Source organism: Natrix helvetica (genome assembly GCF_964273705.1).
Source record: "Natrix helvetica genome assembly, chromosome: 2".
Taxonomy (NCBI): domain Eukaryota; kingdom Metazoa; phylum Chordata; class Lepidosauria; order Squamata; family Natricidae; genus Natrix; species Natrix helvetica.
In genome coordinates this window covers 164,222,242-164,244,618 of record NC_138552.1, presented here as the reverse complement: position 1 = coordinate 164,244,618, position 22,377 = coordinate 164,222,242, and the positions used below count along the sequence as shown (strand labels likewise).

The 22,377-nt window shown below is 39.1% G+C and overlaps 3 protein-coding genes across 7 annotated transcripts in view; 2 read left to right on the top strand and 1 right to left on the bottom strand.

Moving 5' to 3' along the window:
• The window catches only part of EYS (eyes shut homolog), a gene marked incomplete at both ends in the record, with an annotated part of 387,634 nt that extends 377,033 nt beyond the window's left edge, over window positions 1-10,601 (top strand). Inside the window, 2 exons of the mRNA XM_081943885.1 lie at window positions 5,503-5,664; window positions 9,400-10,601. Of these exons, the coding sequence (XP_081800011.1) occupies window positions 5,503-5,664; window positions 9,400-10,601 (1,364 nt within the window). The remainder of the gene's footprint in view (window positions 1-5,502; window positions 5,665-9,399) is intronic.
• Window positions 1-22,377, top strand: part of LGSN (lengsin, lens protein with glutamine synthetase domain) — a 383,291-nt gene that overhangs the window by 213,630 nt on the left and 147,284 nt on the right. The gene's annotated exons all lie outside the window — the stretch shown is intronic.
• Window positions 16,509-22,377, bottom strand: part of PHF3 (PHD finger protein 3) — a 62,697-nt gene continuing 56,828 nt past the window's right edge. For all 5 annotated transcript variants that reach the window (XM_081941750.1, XM_081941751.1, XM_081941748.1 and 2 more), the window contains 3 exons: window positions 22,111-22,200; window positions 20,995-21,190; window positions 16,509-19,885 (listed from right to left, as the gene is read on the bottom strand). In XM_081941750.1, coding sequence (XP_081797876.1) covers window positions 17,763-19,885; window positions 20,995-21,190; window positions 22,111-22,200 — 2,409 coding nt within the window. In that variant the 3' untranslated portion in view covers window positions 16,509-17,762. The remainder of the gene's footprint in view (window positions 19,886-20,994; window positions 21,191-22,110; window positions 22,201-22,377) is intronic.

Sequence of the window (22,377 nt, the reverse complement as noted above, 5' to 3'; positions counted from 1 at the left end):
CACCTATGGGTATTTATTCAGCAACAGGCCCCATCCAAATCAACAAATTTATTCCAACAGGGTTAGCATACACAGGACTGCAGTTCAGGGGTTAATGGAAAAACTCTAAATGTTTTGAGAGTCTGAGCTGTTTGGTGTTATGCAGACGGCATTGCAAAGAGGTGGACTGACTCGGCTCCATTTTTAAGCAAGGCTGAATGGTTACCTATCTCAGGTGCCATAACAGTGGATTTCTTGCATAGCTGAGGTTGGAATCTGAAGTCTTTTCTGATATGATATAGTTTTAATGGGTTTAATATGCTGTATTGAATGATAATTATTAATAATAATAATCAGAAATCCTTAACATTTATTTATTTTAATAATATGCAAATATTAATGTTATTCTTTATTAACACTTTAATTAAACCCAAACCCTTTTTTAAAAAAAAAACAAAAATCTGTCTCTACTTTGGCCCCAGCTCCACTGCCACTACTGAGAAATGTCCCTGTGCAAGCCAACCAGAAAGGCCGAGATCTACAGGGAGGGGCAAATAGGGAGGAGGAGAGTTGAAATGCTCCAAATTTTGGTCATATGAATGTGAAGGTGCTTCATCAGCCAAAACTTTAGGGGCCAAAATATCATTGTTCAGTGCTGCCATAACTTTGGACGGTCGCTGAACAAATGGTTGTTAACTCAAAATCAACCTGTCTATATGTACATCCCTTTGGGTCTCTGCTTAATTCTATGTAGTATTGTGTACAAGTACAAAAGAGGCAGCTTTGTCTAGAGGTTAAGACACCAACTAGAAACTGGGAGACTCTGAGTTCTAATCCCACTTTAGGCATGAAAGCCAGCTGGGTGACCTTGGGCCGGTCGCTCTCTCTCAGGCCAACCCACCTCACAAGGCTGTTGTTGTGGGGAAAATAGGAGGAGGAAGGACTATTGTGTTTGCCGCCTAGAAATTTTTATAAAAATAATAAAGGAGAGATGTAAATAAGTAAATAAATAAATAAGGCTCAAATTACATGAGGTATTTTTTTCCAACCAAGAAACGTTATTAATAAATTTTGGTAGTGATAGCCACAGTGGTGATTCTACCTCATGCTTATAAAAATGAATAATGAGAAAAAAATATCTTTCTGTTCAGAATAATATAGCCAGTGAAGGGAGCTCAAAATGGTGGTAGAATTAATATTACAGATTGTGGATAACAAATATTTCTTAGATAACAAGATTGCAGGCTAATTATCAAGGCAGCCACATCACTGGTGAAGTCAAGTATAAACTCATCCCTTTACTGCAGGACAGAAAATCCATTTTCATATTTACCCTCTTGGTTTTATGCTAGTATCCTAACAAACTGATCTATTGATTGACTATTTGCCATCAAGTCATTTTCAACTCTTAGCAATTACACAAATTTCCCCCCTCCCCTCCATGACACGCTATCCCTAACCTATCCTTTCAGGTCTTCCAATAGTGCAATCATAGTGATTATACCTGAGTCCATCAATCTTGCTGCTGGTTGTCCTCATCTTCTTTTTCCTTCCACTTCCTCCAGCATTAAGGCCTTCTGCAGGGTGTTAGGTCTTCATATAATGTGCCTAAATTAGGATAAGTTGAGCCTGGCCATTTGTGCCTCAAGTGAGAATTCTTTGATTTGTTCGATGAGCCATAGGTTTGGGGTTTTTTGGTGGCCATGGGGTTCTTCAACACCAAAGTTCAAAGGTGTCCTTAATCTTCTTACACAACCGATTACAAATTGTCTATACAGCTATGAATTATGCAAGTCCAGGTCAGAGGTGGGTTTCGGCCAGTTTGGCCCGGATAGGGCGCACGGTAGTGGTGGCAGTGGGAGATTCTTCCCACTCACCTGCACGCTTCTGCGCATGCACAGAAGTGTAACACACACGTGCACAAGTGAACCAATAGTAAAAAAAATGGAAACCCGTCACTGGTCCAGGTCCAATATATTACCTATAAATCCCTTTATGACATAGATCCAGGTTACCTGAGAATGGAATTGGCCTCGTGCCAGCAGAAAGGGCACACTGCATACGTCGTCAATCAAGGAATTATGCCTAGCAGGATCCAGGAGAAGAGACTTTCCTTCTGTAGCTCCTGCCCTCTGGAACATTGAGATCCCCACCCATTCTCTTGGCCTTAAGGAGGGACCTTAAAACCTGGCTCTGGCTGTTGGCCTGGGACCATGATGGGGCCTTGTCATCCTTGAAGTGGTTACTGGATTAATAAAAGATGCCACCTCCACTTCATTGTACATACACACACACCAACATATCTATCTTAGCTACTGTATTTCTCTGTTATGGTAATGTTATTTTTATTCTTTTACTGCTTTCAACTTTTATAATATTGTTTTATCAGCTTGTGTGCTGTCCAAAGTTGCGTGACTGTGAGGTGGATGGCATATAAATTTCATAAATAAATAAGTAAATAATAAACCCTAAAAGATCCACTAAATCTCTGCTTTGTTTAAAGAACCAGCTGGGCCTTCCAGATTCACTTTTGCAATACATTAAACAACTCCAGTGGGTATAATGAATAAAGCAGACAAGATTTCTTAATATATCCTCTGACTAATAAAGGCTTATGTCATTCCCATCAAAAGTTTTCTCAATTGCTGAGATTAGTTTAACAGTTTATGAGACAACAAGCATCCAATATAAACCTACAGAGTCAAGATTTCTTCTATAAATTTCCATTTGTAATATTCTTAACATTATAATGGGAATATCAATAGCAGCTTTTTACTTTACTCTTAATCTAAGCAATTGCCTATAAAGCAGCTTAGAAAAATGAATAAACACCTAAGCGTTCCAAAATTTGCTTCATTGCTGCAATTCACAGACCATAGTGTCATAGTAATGACACTATTAATAAGGAAAGAAATTAAAATCAGAGAATGAAATTGTTGTAGAGCAATAAAAAATATGACATTTCATTTATTATACTGATCCACACATCCAAGTTCCCGGCTGTTAAGCCATGCAGCCTAATTCAGTTGCATACTATTTCTAGAAGCTGTTTTACATTATACATATTGTATTCAATTCTTGTTGGAACTAGATTATATAGAACATAAGAAATCCATTAGTAGGCTCCCTAGCTATTTTTTTTTAAAATGAAGTAGACAAGAGGCTTTTCACAATTAACCGAGCTCAGATCAGTGGTGGGATGCAACCAGTTTAACAACCGGTTCAATGAGTGCATGCTTTGCGCCGATGTGTAGCATTGAAAAAATGACTTTTTTACACTTCAAAACTTGCCTTCTATGTCAGTGCCTGTGAGTAAAACAGCGGACGTGAGGCAGTCCGCTCTTCCGTGTGAATCAACTGAGCTAAAAACCGGGAAATGTAGGTCAGGAAAATGCAGGGGCAGGTGGGTGGGGCCAAATGCTCACTGGAACTACCGGTTCACCCGAACTGGTCCAAACTGTCTGAATCCCACACCTGGCTCAGATCACCCTCTGCTATTCCCTTAAGGGGAAAAGACACCCACCCTCAGTTATAACACCTTAAATAGGAACAGAAGAGGTTCAGTAACTTCTTTTTTACAGACATATTTTTTTCTGTTTTAAAATTCTGGGGAGCAATAAGAACCTGCCATGTGCGACAATGCCATTACTGTTCATTTCAAGATTCATGGATGTTCCTGAGGTCAAATGTTAAAAAAGATTCTCCTGTAATGAAATGGGAGAGTGAAGGGTTGTACAAATCTGGAATGCACATTGTTATCTAGAGAGAGAAGCAACCATGACAACAGATAAACCTAGAAGACAAATATGTGATTGGTGAGCTGGGGTGCATGGTAAGGCACCTGGAGGAGAATAATGAGTGCAAGAGGGAAAGGGGAATACACTATAGCAACAGTGCTTGTAAAGTCAACAAAGTCCCATGATTCTAATTGGTCCAATGGGATTTGTGTGTACCAACATTGAGGAACAGGTTGGTATCAGAGTTTTGCTTTTGAACACACTTGTTATTCTATAAAGGGATAAAGAAGAACAGTTACTTTCCAGGCCTATCACAATACATGAAATGTCATTCAGGCAGTCCTTGATTTACAATCAGTTGCTTAGTGACCGTTGGAAATTATAACAGTCCTCTGTGACTCAGTTTCAAGTTCTGACGGCCACACACACACACGTACACACTGTGGTCACATGGTTGTATTTTAGGAGTTTGGCAAGTGGCCTGCATCTACAGCAGTTTGCAGCATCCTGTGGTTACATGACCACAATGTATGAAGGGTTGTTTTTTGCTGGAAACCAGTGTTCAAGTGTTCGTTGGGTACAAAGGGTTTATTTAATGGCCATCACATTTGATTGATGACCATGGCATTCCCTGAGCAATTGTGACATTCACTTATTGACCGTTGGAAAATAGGTTGAAAAATTTGGTGCAGTCACACGGTGGCCTGTTTCATGACTGGCATGACTTATGATCATAATTCTGGGCTCAATTCTGCTCATAAGGACTACTAGTACTATATTTTCTAAGTATAGTAGTATGTTTTGTTGCCCAGTCTAGCATCAGCACAATTTTGCAGATCTCTTGATAAAGGATCTCAGTACTCTTCTAAGCAGTTTTCAAGCATCCTGCTTGGTTTAATTAGTGAAACAGGAAGTAAATATATACATTTTATAAAAATGACTTTTTAAAGTTACTAATCAGTGCTTTGGATACTGCTCTCAAGCAGAATTGGCAGATTGGATTATCATGATTCATTTAAAGGTAAAGGTAAAGGTTCCCCTATACATATGTGCTAGTCATTTCCGACTCTAGGGGGCGGTGTTCATCTCCGTTTCAAAGTCGAAGAGCCAGCACTGTCTCCATGGTCATATGGCCGGCATGATTAAACACCCAAGGTGCACGGAATGGTGTTACCTTCCCACCAAAGGTGGTCTCCATTTTTCTACTTGCATTTTTTACATGCTATCAAACTGCTAGGTTGGCAGAAGCTGGGACAAGTAACAAGAGCTCACTCCATTATGTGCCACTAAGGATTCAAACCGGCGAACTGCCGACCTTTCTGATCGACAAGCTCAGCGTGTTAGCCACTGAGCCACCAAGTGAATAAACCAATGCAGTATGATGATGCAGTTCAATACAATGTCATCAGTCCATGCATAATCAGTATGGTTCAGAAAATTCACAGAAGAGTTCACCTTAGCTGCATTCCCCAATTTGCCATGAGAATATGTTCTGTGGCCTCTGTTTTCCCTTTTCTAGAACTCTTCTCTGAATAGAAGCTTTCCTTAATGTAAAGAAGTCACATAATCTGAGAGTAGATTGCATCTCTGTTTGGGTCCATTAGACATTGCATACAACTAGGCACCCCTGCTCACCATTCCTTGTTTCTATTATAAAATGAAGTAAACGCAAATTAGGGAGAAGAATTTAGGGTGGGATTAATGTATCTGCATTTAAGAACAAAAGAAATCTTCAAGGATTCTGTTGTTAGTGGAGATGAAATCTCTTTCCTGTTATGTTCCGTAGCCTTAACCATAAGCGATGCATCATTCAGCAACCGCAAATCTTCCTGGATGTCATTTGAGCCCTTCAACATTCGACACAAGGTTCATATCTGGATGCAATTCCAGACCTTTTCAGGAAATGGCATCCTCTTTTACACTGCTCAGCATCTGAGTTCACGATCAGGTGAGGCTTTCATTTTACTATCATGCGATAAGGGGGGGGGGGGAGAGAGGCCAAGTGAAATATTACCTGATTTGATTAATGTGCCATGATTTTGCAAGAGATGAATTGTTAGGATATTGAATTTAGTAGTTGGAAGAGCAAAGTGTACAATAGGACAGAACACACAGTTGTAGTGGAATACAGAGTGCTGACTCATTCATGATGTAATCTACGCTGCCGCTGGTTGCTGTGATTATAAAGGGGGTGTTTCCCTCCCCCTCTCCTTTTTTCTTTAGTGCGTTCTGTATACTGTTTTAGATTTACCTTATGACATTCCTGTGTTCCTGGTGATCTTACGTTCTTCCTTTTCTGGATGATGAATATAAATTTGAATATTAAATATGTTTAGATTTATATAAAAGACAAGAGGTTTGTGACAGTGTCTCCGACTTCATTTGAACAGCTGCTGCGCAATTCCTTGACATGAATGAATTGATAATAAACATCCTGCAATGGTACCTTTAGCACCATCAAACAACAACACCTGACCATCCCAGGTCCTTGGGAAGGACTCGATGAACAAAAATGCCAAATCCAATCTAAAGATCTGGCTGATTTCATGACAAATCATAATGACAGTGTGTATGATTAACTTGACCACTTTACACTAAAAAGAGAATGCACTCAAGTCAGCTGCAACCATTACAGTTAAGACAGTTGTTGTGGTCTGTCAGTGGCTGGCCCCTCCAGCAGCCGAATTAGAGGAGGAAGAGGCATGGGAGTTAGGGTCAGCATCAAGGCAACCTGAGAGATCCGAGGGGGGAAAGAAGGAATGGAGTTGGCAGAGAGACAGACAGAGGAGGAGCCTGGGCCATCCATCACCCCTCAGATGGAGGGTCAACAGCCCCCAGATCTAGAGGCAGCTGATCAGGAAGAAGAGGAACAGCTGGGTCCAGTGCCTGACACACGGATGAGCAGAAGGCAGAGGAGAGGAGAGCAGTGGAAATCCGTGGGCCGATCCTTGGGAAGGAAGAACCACCGCTGCTAGCAAAGTCCCACCCTAGCTCTGGGGATAAAAGGCAAGGCGCATAGATGAATAGATGTGGCAAAAAAAACTATTCATCTTCCAGCCAGCTGGACTTATCAGCCTGCAGAGAGAGAGAAACTTTTTTTGCTGGGGCTGCCAGCAGCCCTAATAAAGGACTCTTTGAGTTAAACTTCAGAGTGTTTGTTGTGTTTTGGGAGCTGGGTCGAATAACCCAGGAGAGTCATTCAACAGCAAACCAAAGGTGCTTCTAGACAGGCCACTGTTCTAAGAATACAATAATACATACATCTACAATCATACATATATCTGTTCTAAGAATACAATCATACATACATCTCAATAAAAAAGATGTTCAGGCCAGTAAAAGGTATATTAACATAGTCAGTAAATCTGAGAAGCATGCAGATTTTCTATATTTCAGAAAAAAATCATGTTTTCTGGACAATTAGCATCAATCACTCCATACAAAGAATGTGATGCTGCCACATCTGCTTCCATAATCTGCTCATTGTAGAAACTTTTGCTTTCAATGATGCTTCCAAATACTGTTTCAAAGAGCTACAGCAGGGAAGGGGAACCTCCAGTGTCCAGGCCTATTCCAGTTTTTCAGGCCAATTGAGGCAGCCAGTGGAGCAACAAACAAAGCCACTGCCTCCTTTGGCTTACAACCCCATCAAGCTTTACTCATGCCTCATGCTTGGATGGACAAAATATTCCAGCCAGTCCCTTGTTCTCAACACTGAAGCATTTTCTCAAGTTCAATTCTATTGGCATTTTTGTCATACTACTCATCTCAGCCCCTATTGCCATTTTTGTACCATTTGCTTGCTATTTTTTTTTAAATGTGCGCAAATGCTTCTACGTTTCTGAAATAAAATAATATTTGAGGTTTTTCACCAGGATAAAATAGGTTGGGTTTAAAGGTAAGATCATGGAATATATGTATTCTCTTTGCTTTTGAACTCTGCGAGGAATATCTAGGACATTGCACAAGGGAAAAGAAGATGCATGAAGTTTTGTCTGAGTAAAAAGACCAGGAACAGGGGCCCTTTCTCATAAATGTCTTTCCAGGCTCTAAGCTAGGGGTCTCCAAACTTGGTAACTTTGTTTGCTGGGAATTCTGGGAGTTGAAGTCCACAAGTCTTAAAGTTGTCAAGTTTGGCGACCCCTGCTTTAAACTGCTGTGTTGATGTAAACAAAAAAAAACCAATTAAAAAAAGATTTGTGCCCGTGATGGAACTGGTTTATGAAGTCTATCAAAGAACTAAAAGTTGCCTTTGAGTTTTCAAAATTTGAGCCCATCTTGACAACCAACCCAGGGTAGATTGTCTTGTTCTTCTGCCTTTTAGAAAGACTAGCAAATAAAGTTAAGGGTATCTTGCTATCACATTTTATTCCTCTTACTACCCCTCTTTTGATTCTTTGTGTATTATAAAGATAACATAACAACAAAATGAAAGAGCTTTCTTTCTTGGCCCCTTCAAATAGGAAAAGTTAAAGCCTCTGCTAAGTCATTATCTAGGATTAAACTATGCCTTTCCAAAAAAAGTCACAAGTGCTGTGCATCTTCTCTCTTTGAACTTTTAAGAAAAAACAATTCGATTTATTTGAGGTGGTGAAGGTAATACAAGGTAAATGCTAGACTGCAAGCAAGGGTGACTATTCCAAAGAAAAGTCTGTTTGTAGCAGCAAAACACATCATCTTACAACAATTTCTTTTTTTGCTTGAATACGTGTTCTAATGAAGGTGGGTCACTAGGTCTTTTTTGAAATATTATTTTAAGACTAAAATAGGATGTAAAATTTCAAATCCAAACAAATGTGTTCTTTCAATGACAAATTGCAACTGATAAACGTTACTTCCAGCTTCACTGGTGGGAAAATGTGGTGGTTTTTTTTTTACATCTGCCACTCTCCACTCTATCCTGAGTCACATCAAGCCCAATTGTACGAAGCACACACTATGTATCTTAGTAAAACTTTCTCTCCTTCTCTCTCTCAAATTCCCCAGCTGTCATCAAACCCAAATCCAAATCAGGACATCATTTAAAAGAAAAGAAAAAACCGGGCTCCTAATGTTTTCTTGGGGGGGGGGGAACAGTGCTCAATACTCAACTGAAGTTTTAAATAGTTTCTTGAAAATGATTTATTTTTAAATCCAATGGGGCTTGTTTTACTGTATTTAAGAAGAGTGTGTGTAAAAGGATAGAAGAGGAAGCCTTGGTAGGAAATTTACTTGGTGCCACAAATGTACATTTCAAACCACCGAGTCCTTGAGCCCTTAAAAGAAAGAGAGTTTGCGATTTGTCATGTTTGCCTTCCAAGGAGTCTGCCAAAGCAAACTTATTTACGTAGAATGAGGAAAGGCCCAGGAGAATATTGGTTAGTGGCAGCCAAAACAGAGGGGATGCCGTTGCTTGGTTTGCAAAGCACATTATGTAAAAAACAAAAACAAAATCTTTTCTTCAACTGCTATTATGTAAAGCTTAGCAATGCAATCCTTATTTGGTAGTTATGTAAACCATGAGATTCATCTAAGTATCTTCAGATTGCTAAGTAATGGCAGAGTGGTAGCCAATGCAGGCTTGGCATACTGGATGTTGTAATGTTGACATATATGGAAGATACCAGATTGTTAAAAGCTAACTTAATGTTTAGTTAATTTTTTACTTGCTCGGAGATACTAATGTGTTGCATTTTCTCTTTAGGTGACTTCCTAAGTATCACCTTGGCAAGTGGATATATACAACTACGTTACAACCTTGGGGACAGAACAGTAGTTTTACAGACATTCCAACCTGTCCATAGCACAAATAAGACCTGGCTTTTAATTAAAGCAGGAAGAGTTGGTAACGAAGGCTACTTGGATCTTGATGGAATCAACGTAACTCAGAAAGCTACCAGTGGCATGACTTCCTTAGATACACAGACTGATTTCTACGTAGGAGGACTACCTTCCTTAAACTTGGTTAATCCTAGGGGAATTAAGAATGAGCCCACTGGCTTCACTGGCTGCATTAGGGAGGTCTTTGTCAATGGCAAAGAATTAAAACTTACAGAGAAAGGAGCGAAAGGTGGTTCCAATATAGGAGATTGCGATGGAACACCCTGCGGCTATAGAGTATGTAAAAACAATGGGAAATGTAAAGTTGTAGAGTCTGATTTCTCTTGCTTGTGCCCCAAGCAATGGATGGGGAAGACATGTGAGCAGTCTATTTATTGTTCGCATAGTAAGTGTCTCCATGGAAGTGTTTGCATACCCAACCCAGTTTTATTTTCATATACATGTGCCTGTAAACTTGGCTGGACAGGCCTGTGGTGTGAAAAACAGCTCTCATTTTTGATTGCAAAGTTCATGGGCAATTCATACATCAAGTACACTGATCCCAATTATGAAGGGATCAGTGAGAGAGATCTCAGATTTACTAGGGTCTCTTTCAATTTTACCACCAGTCAAATGGATGGTTTGCTCCTTTGGTTAGGAAAGGCTGAAGATGAAGATAATGACTTTCTTGGAGTAGGACTTGAAAACGGAATGCTGAAAGTTGTAGTTAACCTAGGAGAAAGAATTGCCATCCCTCTTATTCACCAAAGAAAGATGCTGTGCTGCAAAAAATGGTATTTTGTTGACATTGTGCAAAACTGGACTCTCATTGAAGTGTATCTTGATGAGGAACTTGTTCTTTTTGAAGATCTGGATCCAGAGAGAAAGTATACGGTTCTAAATTATGGAGGCATTTGCTATTTTGGAGGGTTTGAACTTGATAGGAGAGTAAGTGCGGTCACCTCAGGACTATTTAAGCAAGAACTATTTGGTAAAATAAAGGATGTTGCCCTTTTTCCAGATTCAAAAAAAATAAATCTAACTAAGGGAGAAGGGTATAATATATATAGCGGAGATAAGGACTAACCAAGTAAGAGACAAGGCTGTATTATTTATTTAAATTTGTTATAGTAGCTCACTCTGGTAGACTCTGGGCAGGCATAGTTATAGATCAGGGCTATTAAACTCAATTTCATTGAGGGCTGCATCAGGGTTCTTTTTGACCTCGTGGGGCCGGGGTGGGCATGGATAGCTCAACGTTACTCGTGTTGGGGGCACATGTGGTGGCCCAAGCGCCCTGCCAGTGAAAACAGGCTCCCCAGCTTGATTTTTGGCTGTGGTATCCTCCTGCAAACCTCTGCCAGCAAAAGTGAAGCTTGCAAACTCAATTTTCGCTGGCAGAGGCACCACAGGCCAGTCCTTCACTGTTTCCAGGGAAGCCCCATGGACCAGATCCGGCCCCTGGGCCTTGAGTTTGACATCCATTATAGATGGTCCATAATAGAACATTTGTAAACTGCAGCCTATTGCTTGTCTGATTTATTTTTTAATAAAATATTAAACGCAACACGGTTGCTTTCATGGATTGTTTCTATGCTCTTTGATTGCCTACTCAATTCTTCCAATCATGCAGTCTGACTTATAGGTCATTCATTAATCTCAATCCTAGTTTGATTTTGACTCTTCCTTCCCATGTTTCCTTTATGCTTAACAATTACTGACTTTGTCTTTTCGTTACTTTTCATGATTTATTCCTAATATTCCTCAACACCACCACCACCACAATCACCCACCTGCATTTAATTGTGAAAGAAACCTCTCAAATCAAATCAATGTATTTGCCTCTTTTGTTTCAGCTCCACTTCCTTCTCTTCTTTCCTATCCTCAGCTATCTACGCATGATTTTAATCTGACCTAAATATTTCTTTCTCTTGTCAAATTGAATTGCAAAATTTTTAATATTCAAGAAACTGAATATCCCGAATTCAAGTCAGCCAGGGTCAAATGGTTTCCTATGACAAATCCACAAGATGAGGGTGGCTATTCAAAAAGAAAGTTCATTTTTCTTGTGTCTATTACACTTTTCTTATTTCAATTTACCGTATTACTTTGTCCAAAAAATAAATAAATCAGCTAATAGAGAATGAATCAAATAATTTGTCAATGCAAGTACAGGTAATCCTTGATTTATGATCATAATTAATCCCCAAATTTCTGTTGCTAAGGGAAATAGTTATTAAGTAAGTTTTGCTCCATTTTATGACTTTTCTTCTCAGTTATTAAGTGAATCACTGCAGTTATCAACAGTTAAGTGAATCTGGATTGCCCATTGGCTTTGCTTTTCAGAAGATTGCACAAGGTGATCACATGATCCTGGGACACTGCAACCATCCTAAATATGAGCCAGTTGCCAAGACTCTGAATTCTGATCATGTGAGCATAGAGCTGATAAGATGGGTGTAAGTGAAAAATGTATTTTCCCCAATTCTGTTGTAACTGAATGGTCTCTAAACGGATGGTTGTAAGTCAAAGACCACCTGTAATATCAAATATTATTTTGAAAGTGGCAGAGCTTATATTTTCTATGTTTATTTTTGTGAGCAGTAGCTTTTTTCTTAGGAAGCAATTAAATCATATCAAAATGTAAACAATGGTTAATAAATTTCAGAGACACCTTTCCTCAGTTTTAGAATGCATTCCAAAAATAAATGCCTACTACAATGGAAAACAAAGTACACCTGCAATTCTCTTACAAAATCCATTTTTTTCAGGGAAAGAAACAATATACCCAAAAATAAGACCCACCCCAAAAACAAGCCCTAGCCTGATTTTTTTCGAGTGGGCCTAATATAAGCCCTACCCCAAAAATAAGCCTGGAGGAATGGGCGTGGCCAGAAAAAAGGCGGCAAACATGGGGAGGGGGATGACAGTGCCCGGCAGCAGCCACAGCCCATCGGCCCCCTGGTGCAGTGTAAATAATGATAAGTCCAAGCATGCAGGCAGAGGGAGAAAACAGGCGATCCAGATGTGCTGTGCGGCTACCTGATTCATGGGAGGCTCTTGGGAGGTTTGCAGAGCAGCACTGGCAGCAGACAGAGGCATGGGGGAGGCATGGAATCCCAATGGCTCACATGGGTTTTTGGTTGACGGGGCCACAGGCAAGCTGAGAAATGGTGGGAGGTGGGACAGAGTGGGCGGCGCATTGGGATCCCCTCTGCTTCCGCCTGGCTCTGCTGTGCACTTTTTGCCCAGAGGGAGACAAAGCTTTGTCTGCTTGCAAAGGGAACATTTTGAAACGAAACTAATGCTCCATTTCAAACTACCCCATTTGCAAGCACACAAAGCTTTGAGTCTCTGTCATTTCTCCGTCTGGGTGAAAAGTGTTTGGTCACCTATGGGGTGCTTGGGAATGGAACAAATTGACCAAACATAGGAGACTCAAAGCTTCATGTGCTTGCAAAAGAGACAGCTCCATTTCAAAGCATCCCCTTTGCAAGTAGACAAAGCTTTGTCTCCCTTTGGGCAAAAAGTGTTTGTGCAGCTACCAGCAGCCCAGCCCTCTCCGTCCCACTGTCTGCTTGCCAGCTGCCTCAATTGGGGCCAAGCTCTCAGCATGCCCCAGCCTCCACCCACCTTGCTAGGAGGGCGAAGAGCCCCGTGAAGCCAACAGCAGCATGGGCAACTGCTTGGTGGTCAGCAGTGCCGCTGCAGTCGAGAAGTGTCCCAGGAGCAGCTGGGCCAGCAGGCAGGGAGGGTGGAGGCCCGGGTATGCTCAGAACTTAGCTTGTTGCAGCCGCAGGCAAGCAGACAGTGGAACGGAGAGGGCGGGGCCAGCAGTAGCTGTACTCCCAATCCAGTAAGCCCCTGCGCTCGCCACCTCCTGCACTTAAAAAAAAAAGACCTCCCCCAAAATAAGCCCGAGTGCTTATTTTCAAGCTCAAAGGAAAATAGCACTGGGTCTTATTTTCGGGAAAATGCTGGTAGTACTTGGGGAGATCCAATATCACTGAAAACAATAAACTTGTTTGAAGCAGGAATGTTCTTGCTAAAATGCAAAAATGGTAAGTATTAAACAAAGAAGCTATGGAGTTTGGAAAGTGATGGATAATTAAAGGAGCATTATTTTGTTAGAAAACAATCATTTTAATCGCTATGTTACATGTCTTTCATCTTGTAAGGTACATTTTTCCAAAATCATCCCTTACTCAGCAAACTGTAATCCAAGGCTCACAGAGCACTGAAGGACCCTGTATTTCAATCCTGAACTACAAGTATTTTCAATGTCTATGGAGATTCTCAGTCATGATTGTCCAAAGGGTATTTTTTCAAAATATGACTTTCTGTTTTTCCTTGAAGATGTTTTGCTTCTTAGATGAGAAGTGAAATGTCTTCAAGAAAACACACAGAAAGTTCAGTTGCCTTTTGAAAAAGCACTTTTGCTACCAATATTCTCCTTTATTGCCATCTCTTCCTTTTCTGAGGTTGCTGTTATTAATTTATTAGATTACGGTTCTCAATTTTATTAATAATTAGTGAAATGAACTATATGTAACATAGCCTATAGTTTAATTTACACATAAGGAAATCAGGTTAATGCTTTTCTACTATTCAATGAAATTCATTGGATTACCCATGCTTTTTTGTTTTTGTCCGTCTCAAATTATGCCTCACAACACATCCGTGTGATAACACACATCACCTCTTAACTTTATTTTCTTGAAATATTTTGGAAAGCCTTTGCTCATTTTTTGTTCCTACTATTTTAGTAACACCATTTCTTCCTACGTACTTCTCTATTTTAGGATAAGGACTTCTCATCTTTTATTTGAAATCTGCAGTAACAAAATAGAAGAGAAATCTTGTTGATTTAACTTGGTTAGTCTATATTTTTATTTGTAAGGACTTTTGAGGTATGGAAAATGTTCAACTATTATTATCCTAATATTATTCTTCACAGCCCTTCACTCATTCTACAATTAATTAAATCTGTATTCATTTATTATACTCATACCTTACCTTTCAGGACAAAATTCTTCCAAAGTGATTACCTAACAAGCTGCCATCACTATTATATTAAGTAGCATCTCAGGAAGAACCAAAATATGAAAGAAAATCATAACACATTGTAGTTTTTTTTTACAACACCTGATGTCAGATTTCTAATTGTATCGGATTTTTTAAAAGGCTTTTATTTATTACAAATTTTGACATAATTTATTATTTTGGAGGAATGGGGGCATACGTAGCAATATTTAGCATTTTAAAACTTTTTTTAATAGTAAGATTAACACCCTATTCCTAGTTATATTTAGGTGGAAGTATCAAAGTGCACTTAGGATTTCAGTCTTTGAAGCACTCATCTTCTAGTCTGCTCATAAGCTTACATGCAGGATTCTACCACTGCGTATGATGACATTATTCGGAGAACATCTTATACTTCTATGTAAATATCCAAATAAATATCAATAAAATAGCACAAATTGGGAAGTATGAATATTTGAAATTCACAAGAAATTCCAATTTCATTATCAAAGTGACACCAATCCAACCATCATTTATTATTATGGCAGGTCACACAGTCAGCCATGTTTAGACTGGATTTGACATTTTTGTCCACATACTGAGTTCTTCCCAAAGACAATGATAGGCAGATGATATTGTTGTTACTATGCCAGTTTAATGGTCTAATGGATAAGGCATCAGGCTAGAAACTGAATGACTGAGTTCAAGTCCCAGCTGAGGCATGAATGCTGGGTATCTTGGGTGACACTTTTCTTGAACCCAACTCACCTCAGTTGTTGATGGAAAACAGGAGATGGAAGGAATACTAGATATATTCACTACTTAGTTATTTATAAAAATAATAAAGCTGGGATAAAAGTAATTGCATACTTACTTATTATGAGTAATCTACAGATTCAGACTAAACTTGGTGAATACTTAATAATTCAAGACCTAACCAAGGACGTATCAATTAAGGTAGCAACTAAGCATATATGCAATTCCAAGCAAGTGATTATTTTTGTAAAATTAGGGTGTTCAGTTCTGACGAATTAAAACATTTTCCAAATATGGATGGAATCCTTTGCCCCAAGGAGTCACAATTGGTGTAACAGCATATTTATTTTTCCATAAGCATCCAAATTTGATCTGTAAGTCCTGGTAGATTCTCTTATTTTCAATAACTGTTTTATCAGACATATCATTAACAAGGGGTCTGTCTGTTTAAATTTTTAATTCCCGTAATGTCTCAGGCTGTTTATTTTCCAAAATTTTTCAACTTGATCCTCCCAGTAGTTTTTTTTAAAAAATTGCAGCAAAAATTATTATGAATAATAAGCTTGTTATCTTCTTTCCACGGCAGACATATAGTAAGAGCCCTTGAGAGAGTTAGGTAGCTGAAAATGAACACTAATTAAAGGGTTTCACAAGAAAGGTTAAAAGTAATTATGGGTGGAGAAGTTGTCCTGTGCCAGATGTTACTCTACTCACTCTTACGAGAAAATTCCAGGCAAAGTCTTCAGTGCTTACACACACACACACACACACACACACAAACAAACAAATTTAACATAAACCTAGCATATGGTTGCATTTCTGTTGAAATTGTAGACTGATTAGTATGACTGAGTCAACATTTTGGATAATCACTTTTTTAAAAAAAAAAAAGGTACCATCAAGCAATTTATGATATAGCATTTTTAATTTGACTAAATAAAGCCATGTGCAAGGTTTGCAAACTGGCTATTATATGTAAATAGGATTTTAAAATAGCCTAACAATTTATTTTAATTACATATTATTGAGAGATAGTTTCTTTCTTATACCAAAGTGCAAAATCTATATTTCATAGGTAAGGCGATTTAATTAAGGGTTTCCTTTTTTTATGCAGAATGCTCTTAATTTTACTAAATACTTCAAAATAGGATGTTGAACAGAGTAGTGCAATAATATCTAACAGAAAAAAACAATAAACTACGTTTCACAGAAAAATCACATTTTACTGATCTATTTATTAAAAACCCTGTGGGTTATTAAAAATTACCAGTCATGAACTGCAAAGGCAAGCCATATTTATACATCTTTCTGTTACAGTGGTATAGCCTATTGCTCCACATCTATTAAAATCAAGCAAACAACTGTGAGAAGGTTATCATTTGTAGAATCAAAATACCCCTTAAAATATTTACATTTTTATAATATAAAGAATAGGAAAACACAAGTCTCATGTACAAGCTTAGGTATTCAAGTTTTTAAAGCATGAGAAATAGCTAAAATATTAATTTCAGCTGAAAGCTAGGGTTCTCAAACTGCCATCAGGGGTAGTCATATATTTTTTTTTTAAAGCCGTTGTGTAGATGAAGCGGAAACACGGTCTAGGCTTTGTTGTTGCCAATAAAAACCCAAAATGAGCAAAGCTTGAGAACTCCTGCGAATTCTCCTAGATGGCGTTTAATGATTAAAAGTGGAAAAATGGATTTAATTCCAGTCCTAACACTATTGACGTCATTAGTTTTATTCATTTCAGGAGGTGAGCCATCGACAAGGGACAGGTTAAAGCCGTAAAATACCCCACTAAAAAGTGTGCCCCGAAGCAGTAAAACCTGGACTCCTCCTGCTCACCGTCCACTTCATTCTATGAGAAATGCCCAATAATAAATAATTAACAGATGGAATTCCTTCTGCCACCACCATTTCCTTATTCTTTGGAATCTGTTGAATACATGAATCTTTTGAATTCATATGCATTGGAATAGGGCTGCATTACAATCTCTCTCGTTTTCAAAGCCAGTGTTGTGTTGTCATATTTAATACCACAAATCCATCTTCATGGTTGCTGGAGCAGCTCCAAACGCAAAGTACAAATCACCAAAGGCTACAAATAGCTTGACTGAAGCCCAATTTGACAAAGAATCTGTATGCGTCTTTTATTGCATATTAAAAGAAGCCCCTTTCGGTCATTTTTCTATACAAGCAGAGTAAAATCTTCCAACTTATTCAACTCTACTCCTATGTCAAGAGATTGTAAAAGAAAATGAATATGTGGTACACAGACTGGTACCAGAACAGACTTAGTCCTACAAAACACTAAACATTGAATATAAAAAGAAAGCATTGATGGCACAATTATACCCAAGCATATATTATACAGACAGCTTTAGGACATATTTAAAACATATTATGTTCTATTTGTTTAAAACTAGAAGACAGACTGTGCCTTCTTTCTCTCTCATTTTTTTTTTCCTTTCACCTTTTGCTTTTACCCCGATCACTCTGCTCCCTGTCTTTGTGATGCCTTTCTCGGCTCTTTTCATTGTCTTGCTCCTTTGGCCGTTCCCTACTCTTTTCTCTTTCTTTCTCTTTCTCATGAAAGCGCTCTTCACTTCTAGAAGCATCCTTCTTTTCAGGATTTCTACTTTCTTGAGAGGTTTTGCTTTCAGAGTCCTTATTGCTATGGGAAAGTCGCAACCTCTCTTTGTCTCGATGCCCTTCCTCCCTGTTTTTTCTTTCCCTCTCTTTCTCTGAGCTTCTGTCTCGGTGTCGACTTCTTTCAGGATCCAAATCCCAGTCGTGTCTGCCCTTTTTGGGGTGGTGAGATTCGCTATAAAACCTTTGCCTGTGTAGATCATTCTTCCTCCTGCTGAAGGCCCTCTCTAGGTGAGGACCCTGACGGCCTGCCCAGGGGTCACTGTGACGCCTTTCATGTCTCCTAGTGTTTTTATTTTGATAAAAGTGTTCAGGCCCTGAGAATCTTGATGGTTTCTGGGGGGTGGGAGGGGCTGATGAAACTGGTCCAACAAAGTGGGGTAGCTGACCTGGCAGGTGAAGTACAGGGGGCCAAGGCATGAGGGGGCTTTGAGCAAAACCAAAGCCCGGAGGTGGAAGGAGCGGTGGGGGCAGATGATGGGGAAACCCAAATACAGGAGTGTTCGTTGGGGAGAAATTAGGGGCAATGGCCCCTTGAAACTGAAAACCAGGGGGAGTTGCTTTAGTGGGTGGGAAATTGGGTTGAGGAGTCCTAATTGGTGAGAAATTTCCACTTGGGACAGGTAATTTGGTACTGAAGTCAGATTGATGACTTGTATTTTCCGCTTCAAACTGAGATGATAATGATGTTGATGAAGAGGGTGGTGGTGGTGGTGGCAATAATTCTCTCTCAGGATTTCCAGTCTCAATGTTTTGCATCAAGGTGTCTTTAAGTTGTGAGGTACATGCTCTTTCTCCATTAGATGCATTTGAAACCAATGTTGTCTTGCATGCTTGGTTATCGGTCTGATCTGAGGCTAATTCATTTCCTGAAGTCTGCTTGTTATCGACTTTTGACCGTTCAGATTCTAAAGTATCAAACTGCTGCATATCTTCACTTCTAGTACTATCACCTTCACTTTCTGAACTATTGTTCTGTTGGCCTCGTCCAGCTGCTTGCCTTGGGTCTCTCTTAAGATTAATGAATGGTGGAGATTTGGAACTATGAATGGTCATAGTATCAACAGATGCTGTTCCAACATTATTGCTCCCAACTCCTTTTCCAGCATTGGAAGTAACAGGAAAATCTATGGTTCTTTTATTTTCCTGAGGAACATTATCTGTATCACCCAACTTTAAACTGTTTTCCGGAGTCTCTTGGATTTCCTTATTTTGTGATAGAATACTTAGGTTTGCTAAAAATACCTCAGTGGAAACATCCGGTGGTTTCTCCTTAAGACTCAGACTTGTAAGAGTTCCTGAAGAGCAAGGGAAATCTACTGATACATCCACTGCTAAGGTATTGTTGATGGTTTCTTTTGCATTGTCCTTTTTATGTCTTGTACCTTCAACATCCACTGGAATGTCTATGTTTTCTTTCTTAACATTTGTCCGTTTCTCTAATAAAGGAAGATCTTTATTAACCAACTTGTCAACTGCTGGTTGGATATGTTCAGGCATCTGCCCTGTGGTATCCAAAAGGCTTTGAAGAATGTCATCTACTGGCAGTGGCTTACTTGCTAGTTCAAGAGCAGATGACTGATTTTCCCATCCAACCAAAACCCCAGGAAGGAACCGTAGAGGTTTAGGGGGTTCAAGTTTGATGCTCTCCACAGCAGGTTCATTTGCTGTGACTTCTTCTGTGCTACATTGTTGGGATTTGATCCTCTGCTTGTGCAGTACTGTGGTAAATGAATTAAAGAAATCATTTTCTTCTTCTCTTTCATTTACCTCAGAATGAAGGACTTCCGGTTTGTTCAGTTTAATTTTTTTCTCTGGTTGCAAATTTTCAGGACCTTCTTCAGCATGGGGCACGGTTGAATTAGGCACAGCACTAATCTGCCTTTTCAGCTTCTGGCGAATTATCAATCCCAGCAGCAAGTTGGGTCGATGGACTTCAATTCCTACACACATACACACACACACACATATATATAGTATATTAAAAAAGGAACAATGTAATAATTGAAAACATGTATCTTGGGATTTTTTTCCCCATTAAAACAAGCTACTAAGACTCTACAATGCCAAATAGTTTAAATGGTTCACTGATCTTACAAAATGTACCACACTTTTGGACTATAAGATGCTCCGAAGTATAAGATGCACCTAGCTTTTGGGGAGGAAAATAAGAAAAAAAAATCTGCCTCTGCCTCCCAGCAATTTGCCTTCTTGCAGCAAACAGCACACTCTAATTTAGCATGAGCAGGTAATTGGAAGTTGAATCTGCCTCCTGGAATACCTCCTAACAGCTGCTCCAGACTGCTGGGATCACCACCGCCCATTGCCGCTGCCACCTATTGCCGCCTCCGTGCATCCTAATTTTGGCCCATTCCTAGGCGGCAGGGATTACCGCCACCACTGCCTATCCCCTCCTGGAATGGGCTAAAAATGGGATGTACAGAGAGCAAAAATGGGGTGCGGAGGCGGCGATAGGTGGCAGTGGCGAAGGGCGGCGCCCGGTGCCAATGGGCGGCGATGATCCCTGCAGCCTGGAACAGCTGATAGGAGGTATTCCAGTAGTCAGATTCAACTGTCAATCAGCTGCTCATGCTAAATCAGGTTGTGCTGAAGCTGACCATGCTGTTTGCAGCAAACTCCTTAGGCAACATTCGCTGTATTAGACGCATAGACATTTCTAGCCACTTTGTGTGTGTGTGTGGGGGGGAATGTCTTACACTCCGAAAAATATGGTGTACTTTAAGAAGCACTTACAAAATTTCACTCTCCAAATAATTGCTATCTAAAAGTACATTTTACACTGTAAAATACTTATCATCTGTTAAATCAAGAATACGAATTCTATTCATGAGCTAAACTGTTCTTTGAAACAGACATGGATTTCATGCAAAACTTAATTTCCAATATAGCGCTCTGCGATAAATCATCAAACTATTTGGCTCCTAGCATAGTTAAAAATATATCTCAGAAAATAAAAAGGGTTTGTTCTTGGCTTTTTAAAATCGTTAACACTTTAATGCAAAGGGCAGTTCAGCCTATCTTTGCTACTTACCAGGACCATCAAAGGGAACCAACTGATGTGGAATTTTATCAGAAGCACCTAAAGGGATAATATATAAATCCTTGATTTGCTTCATGTTATTCGCTGCTACACCATAACGTTTTCTGCTGCTGAAGTATGCAAAAAGCAAAGTGTATGAAATCTGATCCTCTTCTGTAACAGGAGTAAAACGAACAACACATATTTCCTATTATGAAAAAAGGGAAACATTTATTAATTATCACCATATTCTTAAAATAAACACACACACATCTATTTTTGTTCCTCGGAGTATCAAAAACTTTGTACTTCATTGATTTTAGATGCCAGGAAATTCACTCATGATGACCATACATAGCGAACAAGTGTCATCTAGAGCTGCTTGATAGTAAAATGAGTGGCATGCAAATTTCATAATTAAATCAATAAATAAGGCAGAATGCTCTACTACTTCTGATATTGCTGTTGCATGCCAGGAAGACACATGCCATTTGAAGCTATCTCAAAACAATGATAATTAAATGCTGGACTATTTAAATGGATCTAATTTGTAAGTCTATTGCTTTGCTACTGAGAAAGGCAACCTTTAAAATGTATGCAATATAGTAAATGATTCTCTCAAAAAATTTGTACTGAAAGTTGTGCACTAAACCATATTATATATTTTGAATATATGAAACATTAACATGAATCAAAATAAAAATCACTTTTCATAAATTAAAGGAGGTCTTAGATATCACCAGTGTAAGTGTACAGAGAAATGGCACGCAAGCTATACCAAAAAGAACTGTAGTCCTTAACAATATTTCTGAAATGGGAATATGTACAAGTATCATAGTTACAAGTTGTTTTCTTCATTTATAATACACTTCTTCCCTTTGGTCTTTCTGTACCTGAGTTTATCTAGGCTTCCCATATATTGAAAATGAGCATATTATCTAGCTAATGGATTCATTACTGAACAAGGAACAGTGCAGTTTATTTGTTTTCTGCATTGGATTTCATACAAACAGTACTGACAAATTTATTTCAGGTAATAACAGCACCAGCATGAAATCCTATTCTTTTAAAAAATCAAAGAGCATTGAGCATCTAATGCCACATTATATTACAAGAATACATTTTTACCTTTGTACCCGAAGCCTTGATTTTATCAACATATTCCCAAACAGTCTGAGGTGATATCCTGCCACCTACTTGGATGCTATCTGGCAAATCCTATGGAAGAGGATGTACATTTTTACCACAAGACAATAAATTTTCCTCAATAAAAGAAATATAACTTTCATAATCTACATGCAAAACATTGGTCTAAGGCCCTCCTTTGGTGATTTTTACGCTGCAACATTTCATTGTCCACAGTAAAAGAAAATGCAGGAAGTCCCCAAGAAAATG